Consider the following 14,115-nt stretch of genomic DNA (forward strand, 5'->3'; position numbering starts at 1 on the left):
AATATTCTTCAATCTAAAGATTCAACTCAAATGACATCTCTCCCCTGAAGTCACCTGTGACCTTCCCATCTGCAACCTTCCCAGAGGTTCTCAACCTGTGGGTCAAGACCCCTTTGGGGGTCAAATGACCCTTTCACAGGGGTCACCTAAAACCATCGGAAAACACATATATAATTACATATTGCTTTTGTGATTAATCACTATGCTTTAATTATGTTCAATTTGTAACAATGAAAATACATCCTGCATATCAGATATTTACATTACGATTCATAACAGTAGCAAAATTACAGTTATGAAGTAGCAACAAAAATAATTTTATTGTTGGGGGTCACCACAACATGAGGAACTGTATTAAAGGGTCGCAGCATTAGGAAGATTGAGAACCACTGTTCTAGACCCTCTAAATGTTGTTGGTTTTTTTTTATATATCAATTAAGTTGTATTACACTGTTAGTGCACTTGTTTTATCTCTTTGATCACGTTTATTCATTTTTGTAGAATACATGGCACTTACTTTAAAAAAGGCAGTGGGTACCTTTTTAAAAAAACAACAACAAGAGAATATATTTATGCTGATCAATCAAGTGTCCCTGGACACCTAAGGAATACAAAGTGACAATATAGGACCCAGCACACTATTTTCCATATTTTAAAATATCTAGTTAGAATTAATTGTGACCTACTGTTTAAAACATGAACAACCAAAAATAAATGCTAAATTTTGTTTTTACTTTTGACTGAAGTAAATATAGAATTAGAACACTGAACATCTAATTTTACCGGAAGCTCTCTTTTGCAGTTAAATGAGTTATTGCTTAATATACTTCACTTGGTAGGCATGGACTCAGTTTTGCTCCCCACTCCCCTCCCCAGTTCCTACGTGTCTATGTGGAGACAGGGCCTAAAAGGAGAGAATAAAGGTTAAGTGAGATCATAGGATGAGGCCTTATTCTGGTAGAACTGCTGTCAGTATAGAGGTCCTCTTTCCCTCTCTGTATGTGCATAGAAGAAAAGCTCTGTGAGGCCTCAGAGTGAAGATCACTATCTGCAAGTCAGGAGGAGAGCAATCACCAGAAACCAACCCTGAGGGCACCTCAATCTTAAATTTCTAGCCTCCAGAACTGTGAGAATACAAATTCCTGCTGTTAAAGCTTCCTAGTCTGTGGTATGTTATTATGGCAACCCTAGTAAGCTAACACACTACACAAAATATTTCAAAACATGAGGCTAGAGGAATAGAAGAAATAGTAGAGATTCTTGGGCATGAAAATTTGGGGGAACCACTACTGTAATAAATACAGCCCCCACCCCCAGATTAACAATGGCCTTCATGAGTGACTACTGCTACCACAGCTAGTCTCCTAGTCCAGAGGGCAGAGGCTACCTGTGTCCCATCTCATGGAATCATCTGTGCCTCGCACCTGCCTCTTAGCTCTTAATCATTATGTGTTGAATCAATAGCTCACTTATTTCAGACCTATTGTCTTATACAGTGCTTGAAAATTTCTAAGAAAGGAGTTAACAGCCTGTTTCTTTAGATCTGATAAATCCTTGCTGTTGCTAAACTCCCTTTCTTTTTATATTGTCTTTTATAGAAAAAAGAGTTAAAAATAAACTGTTTTCTAAACCTTCACTCAGTTTCCCTATGATTGACATTCTCTGTCTAATCATTTCCCCTGAGGTTCTGCTTTTATTACTTTTAAAATTCTTTCCTTATCCATCTATCACATTCTTTTTAGTAGTAAGTCCCTATAGTAAACTCAGGATTCCACTGAAATGACTAATACTTAGCACTGATTTAAATGTTCTTTACAGATTCCTCAACTACTAAGACCATTCTGGCATTCCTGGATGATACGGGGGACTCTTGTTAGCTGAGATAGTCTAAGGCACTCTGAGGTTTAAAAAAAAGAAAAAAAGAGATGCTAGACACAGCGGTTCTCAACCTGTGGGTCGTGACCCCTTTTGGGGTCGAACGACCCTTTCACAAAGACCATCGGAAAACACATATATAATTTAATATTGTTTTTGTGATTAACCACTATGCTTTAATTATGTTCAATTTTTAACAATGAAATTGGGGTCACCACAACATGAGGAACTGTATTAAAGGGTCATGGCATTAGGAAGGTTGAGAACCACTGTGCTAGAGGGTCATTACAGGACAAAGTTTAAGAGCTTGGAGCCAGATTTCCTAAACTATGACCGTGGGTAAGTTACTCAACTGATATATGACTCCATTTCTTCATTTGTAAAATGGTGCTGATAGTAGTGTCTTCCTTATTATATTATGAGAAATAAATGAATTAATAATACATTTAAAGTAGTTAGAACAATGCCTAGCAAGTGCTAATCAAAGGAGTAGGAATGAAAGCTACAAGGATCTTTGAAATCAGCCAGTTAGCCGCCCTGAATGGTTTCAAGGATAGCTGCTGTTCTTTAAGGCTGTTATGAAATAGCAAGGGGCCCTCCCGGGGCTGAGGCAGCATCAAGGAGACCTGGAATCTGCCAGGAGAATGTCAAGGCCTCCTCTGATGCAGGAGGAGGCACAGACCTCGACTTCAGAGCACTTTTTTACAGATATTAATCTGTCCAGAAAAGTTCCACCTTGAGGTCTAGCCTGGGCAATTTTCTCGGTGAGGAACTAGCTCTGCCATATTTGTTAACGTTATATTTCTAGTCTAGGACCATAGACCATACTCCTCACTCCCTAAAGATACATTAAACTAAATTAGAAAGCCTCCCTTGTTAGCAAGAAAAACATTACAAGCTCACTATTTTCTGAAGAGTCTGAGCAACACCCTATTTCCAAGCAAATTCCACAAATATATTCTTCCCTGCCTCCTCTCCCCTCAAGAACACAGGGTCTCCAGAGGCTGTATTTCTAGGCTACGGGTGCTGGGAAGTAGGCAGGAGTAGGAAACCTCCCCTTCATTTCATGTTTTCCTTAAAACCCCTTCTGAATACCTACTATGTGCAGGCCAGTAAGTGACATAACCTTTTCAGCTTCTTCAGATGTCTTAAAGCAGCAGTTTGCTTTGAAGCTTTTTAAATTTTTATTCTAAAGTGTAACTTTTCAGGCCAGAGGCTAGTACCTGTGAGCCCCTCACTAGCCTCACACAGCCTTGATTTGGTTTTAGATTTTAGGCCTCCCTATAATTGCAGTGTATCCAAAAAGCTTTTCTTGGTTACCAATTTCTCCTGAGTCCATTAAAATTCAAGCCCCACTGCACTTTAGAGGCTAACACTTCTCATTCTTTAATGCGCATATGAACAACCTGGGGATCTGGTGAAATGCAGATTCTGATTCAGGAGAGGAGGCTGAGTCTGCGTCTCTCACACATGCCCTGTGGTGCTGATGCTGCCGTCCTTGGGCCACACTTCGAGTCACTATGATTTAGACTCCTCTTCCCCACAGCCAGGAGCAATCAGGGCATTCACATACCAGGGCAGGTTCCCTCACTTGCTGACAATTCTGACATCCAGAAAAGTCCTTGAAAATATCTGCTTCTGAAGGCTGCATTCTGACCAATCTAGAGCAGATTATTGAGTTAGACTTCCTCTTTGCCTTATGATTGACAGCTATCCGTGAATGCTATAATGCAGTGATTTTAATGGATGTATATGATGAACCAGTAATCCGTCCCCAGCCTTCCCTTCCTTCAGCACTGCATGAAATACATCCTCCTCTCTGGGCCTTCTGTCACGGGCTGCTTAACTGTTAGGAGACGCACTGACTTGAGTCTCCTCTCAGGAGTTCTCCATGCGCCTTACCTCTTCCATTGCCATGCTTCCTGTTTCTCTGTGGGGAGCTTTATGTTTAGAGTCATCCTGAATGGTCTGAGTAGAGCAGGTGACAGCACCTAGGAACCCAGGTGTGGGAGACTACTGACAAACGTCACTGGACACACTTAGGTGTTTGCCGCTAATGCTGGCTGGGTAGCCTCTTGCTGTGGCACCTTGGAAAGGCTCATGTCTGGGGCTGGGGCAGTGCTGTGGCCCGAAACCTTCCTCGGCCCTGCACCTGGGGTTGTGAGGAAGCCAGAAAAAGGATTCCATAAAAACAGCCCCACCCCACCCGCCCCTCCAGATCAGCCTGCTTCCCTCAGGCTCTGGACTCCGAACTAGGGGTTCTAACTAGGACAACAGCTATGACTCTTGAGTGATTCTGTTCCTTAAGCCAGCCTCCCTTCAATTAGTATAAGTTTTGATCTATTTATTAGACAATTCTAGAACTCTGTTGCTAGGAGCAATAACCTTTTTGTTTTGTTCTTTTTAGTCTGTAGAAACGGAGGCCCTGAGAAGTGAAGGGACTTGCTGAGGTGCCTTTAACGGGTGAAGGTGATCTGGTTGTTAGTGGCGTGGCCAAGAGCCAGCATCATTAGTTCCAGACTCACAGTGCAGTGCCTGTCCCACTGCACCCCATCCTGTGAGACTCTCCTACTGATAAATCAACTTAAGGATAAATAGAAACAATAAAAAGTAAAGTGATAGCATATTAGAATAAACAATTTTTCTCATATGTGCATACATATATATATATACATATATATACTTTAATAGCTGATAGCTCAATTTTGAAAATGAAATATATTTTAATAAACACTGCCTTTATAATTATTCAAAATGTGTGTACACATTTCACATTTTGGGGGAATATATATCTATATCTATATCTATATCTATATCTATATCTATATCTATATCTATACCTATTTTCACTTAATTATCTCCAGTTCTAAAGCTAAGGATGAGAACATAAGGCTAGAAGTCAGAAAACACTGATCCTGGCACTGCTGCTAAAGAGCTTTGTGTCCTTGAGTGAAGAACCCCAACCCCTTCCTGATACTCAGGTTCCTCACCTACAGAATGAGGGGGCTGAGTCTCAGAACATCCTTTCTAGGGATAACATTCTATGATTCCTTTGATTTCATGGTCCACACCACAAGGTCCAATAGGGTTATGCATCCAGCGATAACCACCCACTGGCTCTGCGTGCAAACAGGTCCCCTTTATGCTGACTCTGTGCTGCAGCAGAGGCTTCAGGGTGTGCCTCTTATGAATGGGATTTCAGGGTGTCTACAGACATTGGTCATGACAGACAACAATTCCAAGGGAACAAAAAGGAATGAGGCAATAATCATGCACCACAGAGAGACTCTGGTCCATCTCCAGGCTTCCCGACTCGTTCAATCTTCAAATAACAGGCATTTAGCACCTCACCTGTGACCTGAGAAGTGACAGAATCACCGATGACAGAACCACTCTGATGCTCCCAGGACTCAAGTCACATCAGCAGGAAGGGAGGCTATGCTTAGGGCACTCAGCTTATCAAATTGTATCTCTGTTGGTCAAGGGGAATCACACACATTGTGGTTGTGAAGCTTGAAGGGCACCGTGGAGCCACTCTGCTGTGCAAGAAGAGGCCAGGCATGACTTTAAGCTCAAGACTCGACTATGTGCTCTGGCTCTTATTGTCATTCCAGATGATTCTACAGCCCTAGCATCCGACAATATGGGGCTCACTGGACATTTCTCTTGCCTTCTGCTGGTGTCTATAGTATGCATTCCTTTGGGCTGACATTGGCTTTATGAAGCTGCTTAATTCAGTATGCTGTGCTGCAATTCACTTTGTAACTAGACAACAGCATTGCATGTAACAGGAGTTTGAGGTGAGTTTTAGTAAGAGCATCTTTGATCTCTGGACTCCCTGATTTCCGTTAAAGTAATCATGCCTCTCCATCTAAAGGAGGATATCATTTCAAAGTAAATAGTAATACACAAAATCTGCACTATGCTCAAGGGTCCTTTTAACTGTGGTGTATGTACAGCATGGATTACTGGTCTAGGCTGCAAGAGAACTGTGCTGATGCAACTGTTATTGTTATGGGGTTTCTCTAACTCATCAGTTCCCATGCAGTCATAAATGGAGATGTTTCACTCCATTTAAGTAAACACTAGCTCACTGGCTTCCACCAGAATATATCACACAAACTAAGAACGTCCTGGAAGTGAAGAGAGGGTCCTGTTGCACACGACTCAAAGTACATCTGACCACTCCCCTCTCCTTTGGTTTCTTTATGTCTTTTTTCTTTATGCAGAGGATTTGGGTTTGTAGATGAACATTTTCCCACTACCATTCAGCCTTGGAATGCTGTTTCCCTCAAGTTTCTCATGAAAAAGACTTGATTCAGAGCCGAACTGCTGGCAGCTGAATTTCATTAAAACTTTGATGGGAAACTTAAGTTGGAATTACAAACATCTGTGGTTAAACTTCCCTTTAGTAAAGCATTTCCCAGAATTTAACTTTACCACACTAGGAGCAAAAAGAGAAACAGTTGAAAAAAAAAAAAGACTGCTCTTTGGCAAATGCTGGAGTAGATATATAAATATTCGTGTATGTGGTCACTGCATCTTGATGAACTAGCAGATTTACTTGTTTTAGAAAACAAATAAGTAATTGTCTGCAAATGCTAAGTTTTGGAACTTAGAGCATGTATTGGTGATCTGATTTTAATGTTTTCCAGTCAATCAAATGTCTCAAAATCATGTGTGGCCATCATTATCATTATATTTATATAATTACTTTGAACAAGGAAAATCCATAAAGGAGAGGAGTGTTTTTGGCATTATATACATCAAGAAACTGGCATAAGTCAGGTTTGAGAACTCAATTGAGAAAGAGGAAAAAAGGTTACAGTCCTTGTCATATCAAAGATACTATTTTTTGCTTACTTATTTGTTCTTAGATTTTTGGGGATTTAGAAAAACTCATTCATTTATCTTAACTGCTCAGGTAATCCTAAGGCTATGGTCAAAGAACCATTAGGGATACAATAATTATAAAAACTAAACTAACAGTCTCTTCTCAAATGTTGGATAATCAGCAAATTTGTAAGCAAAAATGGAAAGTAATCAAAGTTACAGAATAAGAAAATTTAGATAAAAATAGACTGATACTACAAATCTTAACTTACAGATAGATAAAAACAAAGTAGAAGAAAGAGAGGGGTGAGGTGAGAGGAACAGGAGAGAGAACTAAGGGCAGACTTTGAGTTTGGCAGGTTATGTAGATTTTATTTCACAACAATCTTGCAAGGCAAATGTGCTTCTGCTCAGTTTACAATCAAACAAACAGAGTCTCTGAAAGATGAACAAATTTGCCCAAAGTCAAACAGCTAAAAAGTAGTGGAGCTGGGTTCAGAGTACATTTGTCTGGCTAGATGCCCACATTGTGCCTTTGATGAAAGGTGAACTTAAGATGTTTTAATTCAGAGACTGCAAATAAACTGCCCTCAGGCTGAACTGGGCCATCAGATGTACTTTCCACAGGGCATTTTTAAGAATTGAATCAACGGTTTCACTTAAGAATCCACATTCTGTCTTCTCTTGACAAAACAGAAGACCTGGCAACACAGAGAGGTGGCTGCCCCACTGGCAGAGGACCCCCTTCCTCTCCTGTTGCTTTGGCTCCATCACTCACAGGATGTGTTCCTTTCACTGCCCACTTATTTTTTTTATGTTTAAATTTTTTTTTGTTAATCCCCACTCAAGGATATTTTTCCATTGTTTTTTAGGGAGAGTGGAAGAGGGGAAGACAGAGAAAAACATTGCTGTGAGAGAAACAAATCAATTGGTTGCCTCCTACACAAGCCCTGACCAGGGCCTGGGCTGGGAAGCAGCCTACAACCAAGGTACATGCCCTTGATTGGAATCGAACCCAAGACCCTTTGGTCCGCAGGCTGACGCTCTATCCACTGAGCACTTATTTTTTGCTTGGCCCCTACAAGACTTTTGGCCCCTACAAGACTTTGAGTTTTATAACTTTGTACCATATGATCAGCAATACCCAAAAGAACTGAAAGCAGGGACTCAAACAAATATATGTGTACACTAATGTTCAGAGCAGCACTATTCACAGTAGCCAAAAGGTAGAAACAACCCAGATGTCCACTGACAGGTACATAGATAAACAAAATGTGATCTATACAGACAATTAAATATTATTCAGCCTTATAAGAAGTGAAATTTGGACACATGCTAAAACATAAATGAGCCCTTGAAGACACTATAGTAGGTGAAATAAAGCTCACGAAGGACAAATATTGGCACTAAAGGACAAATATTACAGATTCTACTTATATGAGGTACCTAGATTAGTCAAATTCATGACACAGAGAATAGAATAGTGGTTGTCAGGGCCTGGGGGAAGGGGTTAATGAAAAGTTGTTGTTAATAAGTATTGAGTTTCAGTTTGGGAAGATGAAAAAAGTTTTGAAGATGCATGGTGGTGATGGTTGCATAACAATGTGAATGGACCTAATGCCACTTAAAATGGTTAAAATGCTAAATTTTATGCTATGTAAACTTTATGACAACTAAAAACCTTCTATTGGTTAAAGCAGAAAACTCTGGAGCTATAGCAAAAGCTAGTCTTTATATTCCAGAAATTTTATAAAAGTTCCATAAGATAGACCATGTATGTATTGCTGTAGATGTTTTTTTTTGTTTGTTTGTTTTTAATTCTCTACCTATTAATCTAAATCCTGAGCTTCTAATGTAGACTGTAGCATCATGTAGAGGAAATATATACTAGAACATGATTATAAAACCAAAACAAGATACAAGAAAATTCTATAGTTTTAAAAAAAGAAAGAAATCTATCAGGAAAACTCAGTGATATGCTGGGAAAAAAGAATAGAATTTGGAATTCCAAGTTTCTTGCAGGCTAGTCCAGTAATCCATGCTGTAGACCATCACCATCAATTTGCTCATCTGTATAATGGGTATAATTTTCACTATTGAGTACTAAATAAGATAATGCATGTTCATAGGACTTTGTAGAAGTCTATAAGAGTTACTTATTTCCTTTTCTATTTGAGTAGTAGTTTAAAAAGCAGTTAATCGACAGGGAAGATAAGTTATTGCAATTCTTTGGTAATCCTAAAATTTTATGCTCCCTATGCTACTCATCTAGCAAGTACTACGATCTTTGAACGGCATTTTATATATCTTCATTTTAAGAAATTCCCAAAATGTTGGCTAAAATTATGCCTGCAGAGAGTTCTACTTACCTAACTACCTTTTTCTAGATACTCCTGCATAATCAAAATTACCTTATAAACTCCTTTCTAGCTGTGTTACTTACCAGGTAGGGTGCCAGGGCAAGTGTTTTATGCCTCCATTTCCAGGTTTGCAAAATGAGAAAGTAACTACATTAGTCCCATTAAGTTGTCATAAGGGTTAAAGGAAATAACTCGTAGAAAGTGCTTAGACCAGTGTCTGGCACGTGGTAAATACTCAATGGGTGTTAGCTATAAACCATGCTATTATTATTACTGCCATGACTATATTCCGGTCCTTCTAAAATAATGTTTTTAGGAATTTTCTTTGATGTTTGGTGAGTAGGTGATTGTACCCTACTGGTCTATCTTAAGAGTAATACTTTTTCCACATTGCTATCATGGCACTAGGTTGTAGCCACTCTTACAGAACGTTGATTCATTCTTCCTTACACAGTGACTATGTATGTATTTTTCTTTCTTAGAATTTGTAGTCCTTGAGGGTAGGGATGTGACTGCCTTCTTTCTGGCCCTTCAGGCACCTACTTTTTTGCTCTGTATGCGGTAAGGGTTCAAACCTGCTCATTGGATGAGTATTAAGTGAGTGAAATAATGATTGAATATGGGGGTTTCAAATGACCTAATTGCTCTGCTGAACAGCAGTACAGAATGATGGCCCAGGCCAGTGACTGGAGGTGCTAGTATGATTCTGCATGTCCTTTTTCAAAGTAAGGGACCAAGAGAAGGAAAAGGAAAGCAGATAGTGAAAGAGATCTAAACTATCTTTCAATAAACATTCTGCAATCCTTTAGTGGCCTGGCGCTCACTTACATGCTAGAGAATGGGAATCACATATCAATAGTGGAACGAGTCCAGAGGAAAAGTCCCTCAGAACCAGTTTAGTTCATGTGCTTGTTTTTAGTAGGTAAGTTTGTCTAGTGTGGGGAAAACCAGGGGCCAATAGATTTTCTTGGAGGGAAGCCAACAACAACAGCAACACCCAGTCAGTTGCCAGGAAATGAATTCCGGTTTTCCCCTCTCAGGAAAGTTTGCTCATATTGTCAGTTATGTCCCTTATTTTCTCAATTATCTGCCAAAGGCAGTAACAGCCCATGGCCTCCCCCGCCTCCCACCTTGCTCTTCCAGCAGAGTCCCCACCCTCTCCTTCTGAGTCTCTGTGTGGCTTCTTTCCAGCTATGCAGTCTGGACCTCTAGCCTAGTGTTCTTGACCTTGCTTAACTCCTGTTTCTTTTTGATAAATCAGAATGTCACTTCTTCCAAGGACACTCTGACATTCTGTCCTTGGGAACTGTTCCCATCTCCACCCCTCCAGTTGCACATCTATATGGTCAAGAAGACTTAGTTTTACTTGCTATACCTAAGTCTTGCTATTACAAAATAAAGACTTTCTTAAATGTGAAATAACAGAATACTGAATATACTTTTAAAAATCGCCTAGTTTCCCCTTTGCCCACCCCCACCTCCTAAGAATCACTGCTCTCACCATAAACTCATCAATAACGGACTCAATGAATTGCTTGTAAAAAAGCAGAAGGCGAGAACATCCTCCCAATGAGCACAGAGTTACCCTTACCCTTGGGTGCTCTTTGTAAAAAAATTCTTTGCCTCCCAGGGAGAGCTGGGGCTTGCTTTGGAAGGAAAGGAAGGACCTTTCTCTTGGACAGTCAGTGCTCTCCAACATTTTATCCAATGCATGTCTCATGCATTTGTTCCCCTAACTCTCACTGTGCACCACAGTGTGCTGGAGTCCATGTCACAGGCTGAGGACCAGGGGTGGAGAGGACACAAGCCCTGCTATTGAGGAACTTGGGAGCTTTAGGAAGGCCTCCAGCCAAGTGCCTCCCACTGCTGCATGTTGGCTTTAGTACTTTTCTTCCTTCCCTTGAAGGATAATTGAGGAATAACCATTCATATAAATCCAATTGAAATAAGTGAATTTATTTTTAGAATATCCTTCCAGTCACATCTCCAACCTCTCAGGAACAACATATTAGATGTGTCCATGTTCTCGTTCTCTCTCTGTAGATATAAATACAGTCTCCTGAACCAATCCAGTAGGGTGGTTGTACCGTGTCGTTAAATCTCCGGAATGTATTTGGCTTAAAGTCTCCATACTGGCTATAAAGAGCATGGGAAACCCGACGGTGGGGGCGTTGGGATCCTGGGGGACTGCATGCAGGCTAACTGGAGGCGTTATGTGAAACTATGCAGTGGGAACGTAATGATTCTAATCCCACCCTTTCTACATCATATATTTTGACCCTCCTGGAATGACTAATCATTTCTGTCTGTTTCCCCTAAACCAAAGGCTCTGGTATCCTGAACCTATGAGACCAACAGTATTACAAATTTAACTCACTATAGAGTGTTCTTTTTGGCTGGAAGAATATAGACAGAGATATAGCAATATTAAACAAAACAGCACCGTAAAAAAAATTCTAAGAACTATTCCCAGATAAGTGTTTCTTTTTATCCAATCATCCATGTATTTTATAATAATAACAACAACACTTAGGATATATAAAGCATTTATACTATGTCAGGCACTGCGTTAAGCACTCTATATATTTTATCTGGTTTCATCACGATAACTGAATGTGAAGTAGAAATCAATAACTTCTCTAAGCCTCAGTTTCTTTATCTGCAACTTATGCATCTATAATTTGCCCAAGGTAAAGAGCAGATAAGTTGAAATTTGAACTTGAGATCATTAGACCACAAAGCCTGCAAGTAAACACGTTAGTGTGCCACCTTCCTATTATTTTACTGGACAAATGGGTATATAAAAAATTGTTCAGGGTCTTAACAATAAACTTAAGGTTCCCTAAAAATCCAATAATTATTTTGTTATTTTTTGTGGGGAAAAAAGCTACAAAAAGTATGCCTCTCTCTTTAGAATTAGCAGACAAAAATACAGGATGCCCATTAAATCTGAATTTCAGATACCCAATGAATAATTTTTAAGTTTAAATACTTCCCAGGCAATATTTGAGACATAACCAAAAATCTATTTGTTGTTTATCTGATATTCAAATTTAATTGAGCAGCTTGTGTTTTTTTCTGGCAACTCTATTCTTAAGTTAAGCATTTCAGGGACTTTCCATGCCCAAACAACAGGTGGAGACAATGCCTCTGGGGGTGAAATCCAAGCCTGTAGAGAAGGGATGCCTTCCTAGGACTTCCCAGGAGTCTCTGCTGGGCCCCCTGTCTGAGTGCTAAGGTGACCAGAAGCCCTGCCCCCTTTCTCCCCGAGGTTGCAGTTTGCACCACAATAGGACATTGGTATGCTCTATGCCTACCCACCCTCCCCCCTTTCTTGGGCGTGGGTAGGACTCCTTCCTGGAGAAGGGTCATCTTCATGCACCCTATTTTATCAGCAATAGTTAATAACTACAGTTACACTGACAATTAGTAGACTTAATAGCAATAAGGCAGACTTCCACTCTGTTAGGAATGGTGTCAATCCACATAACAGCTTTGGTTCTATAGTTGCTACAACTATAACTATAGGGTGTGTGTGTGTGTGTGTGTGTGTTTTGGGTCAATTGCTCCTTCCTTTCCCATGAACTTAGATGACTTCATTTTCCTCCTACTGAGCATCTCCCACACCCTGGACATGCTGTCGGCCGTCTCGCCTCAGGGGCTCCTAAACCACTTACTCTGGGTTCATTTTCCTTTACCCAATTTCTACCCTTTGCTAATGTCTTCAACATAAAAGCTATTGTAATTTAACCCCCACCCCCACCCCCACTCATGTTCTCATCCCCCTGTTGTCCATGTCCATTGGCACATTTGTAATACCTTAACTAATAAAGAATTTTTTAAAAAGCTACTGTAATTGAGCACAATAAACAGCAGCTCTGAGTAAACCTATCATCCATAGCATATCTCTATCTGCTGGCAGTTCCCTAACCGCTGCTTTGGTGCCCATCACCCTCACCCACCCCTTCACTCTCCAGGGAGGATCTTCTGTTTAGTTTGTGACAAAAGGATTGGTCCTGCCCTATTGTTCCCACTGTCCTAACCCGACAGGGCAGCAGGAAGCCAGTGCAGGGCACAGGCATCAAGTGCTGTGGCCGGACAAACACGACTCCCCTGGGCACCAAGGGCAGAAAGTCGCAGAGGTGCAGGCAGACTGACTCAGAGGAGGCGCTTTGGCCAGTTTGAACCTGGCACGTTCCAAAGCCTCAGCTCTCAGCTCACAGCGTCCCAATCCAACGTACAAAGTAAACTCTTCATTTCAAAAGTTTCTGAACTGACCTCATCCAGGTGAAACGGAAGGGGGATGGGGGAGGGGAAGGGGAAGGGGGAGGAGAGGGACAGGAGCGCGGCACGCACAGCCCGCGGGCAGGTGCCCAGGGGGTGACAATGGCAGGGACACTGTACCTCTGCAGCAGGCGGCAGCCTTCCGGGAGCCACGAGGGGGTGGCTGGTCTCAGGCGGGTCCTGTCTGCCAACCGCTGAGCTCCCTTCAAAGTCAAAGGGAAAAGCGTTGTCGTCCCTGGACGCCGCGCGGGAGCAGGCAGCGCCCCAGAGGAGCCACAGACGCAGGACCGCACACCAGGCTGAGCTCAGAGCCATCCGGCCGCGGGCATCCAGCAAGGCTTTCGGGGCTCGGCAGACGTTTGTCCTTGCTTGGGACCTTCGTGGTGCAGGAGGTGCTTCTCACTTCATCTTCCCTGCGCTCGCAGAATCCAGATGTGGGAACTCAAGGCAGCCCAAGCAGCAACTTAGTAAAAAAAAAAAGAAAGGAAAAAGGAGAGTGAGAGAGTAAGGGAGTAAGGGAGTCTCTCTCTCTCTCTCTCTCTCTCTCTCTCTCTCTCTCTCTCTCTCCTCATCGTCCCTCCCTCCTTTCCCCCTCCCTCCCTCCTTCTCTCTCCTCTCTTTCCCCACGGTTTGCCTCTCTCACTTTCTCTCTTTCTCTCTCTTCCCAGAGGTTCTGGCTGAAGAACATACAGATGGATGGAACTCAAAGCTGAGCATCAAAAGGCAGACTGAACTGGGCGAGCCCGGCCAGCCTGGCCACCTC

At 41.6% G+C, this 14,115-nt stretch overlaps 1 protein-coding gene across 1 annotated transcript in view; it reads right to left on the minus strand.

Moving 5' to 3' along the window:
• Positions 1-13,726, minus strand: part of LAMA4 (laminin subunit alpha 4) — a 132,040-nt gene extending 118,314 nt beyond the window's left edge. The window contains exon 1 of the mRNA XM_023750092.1: positions 13,473-13,726. Within this exon, the coding sequence (XP_023605860.1) occupies positions 13,473-13,667 (195 nt within the window). The 5' untranslated portion in view covers positions 13,668-13,726. The remainder of the gene's footprint in view (positions 1-13,472) is intronic.
• Positions 13,727-14,115: the final 389 nt, after the last annotated feature.

Source organism: Myotis lucifugus, unplaced genomic scaffold (assembly GCF_000147115.1).
Source record: "Myotis lucifugus unplaced genomic scaffold, Myoluc2.0 scaffold_11, whole genome shotgun sequence".
NCBI classification, from domain to species: Eukaryota; Metazoa; Chordata; class Mammalia; order Chiroptera; family Vespertilionidae; genus Myotis; species Myotis lucifugus.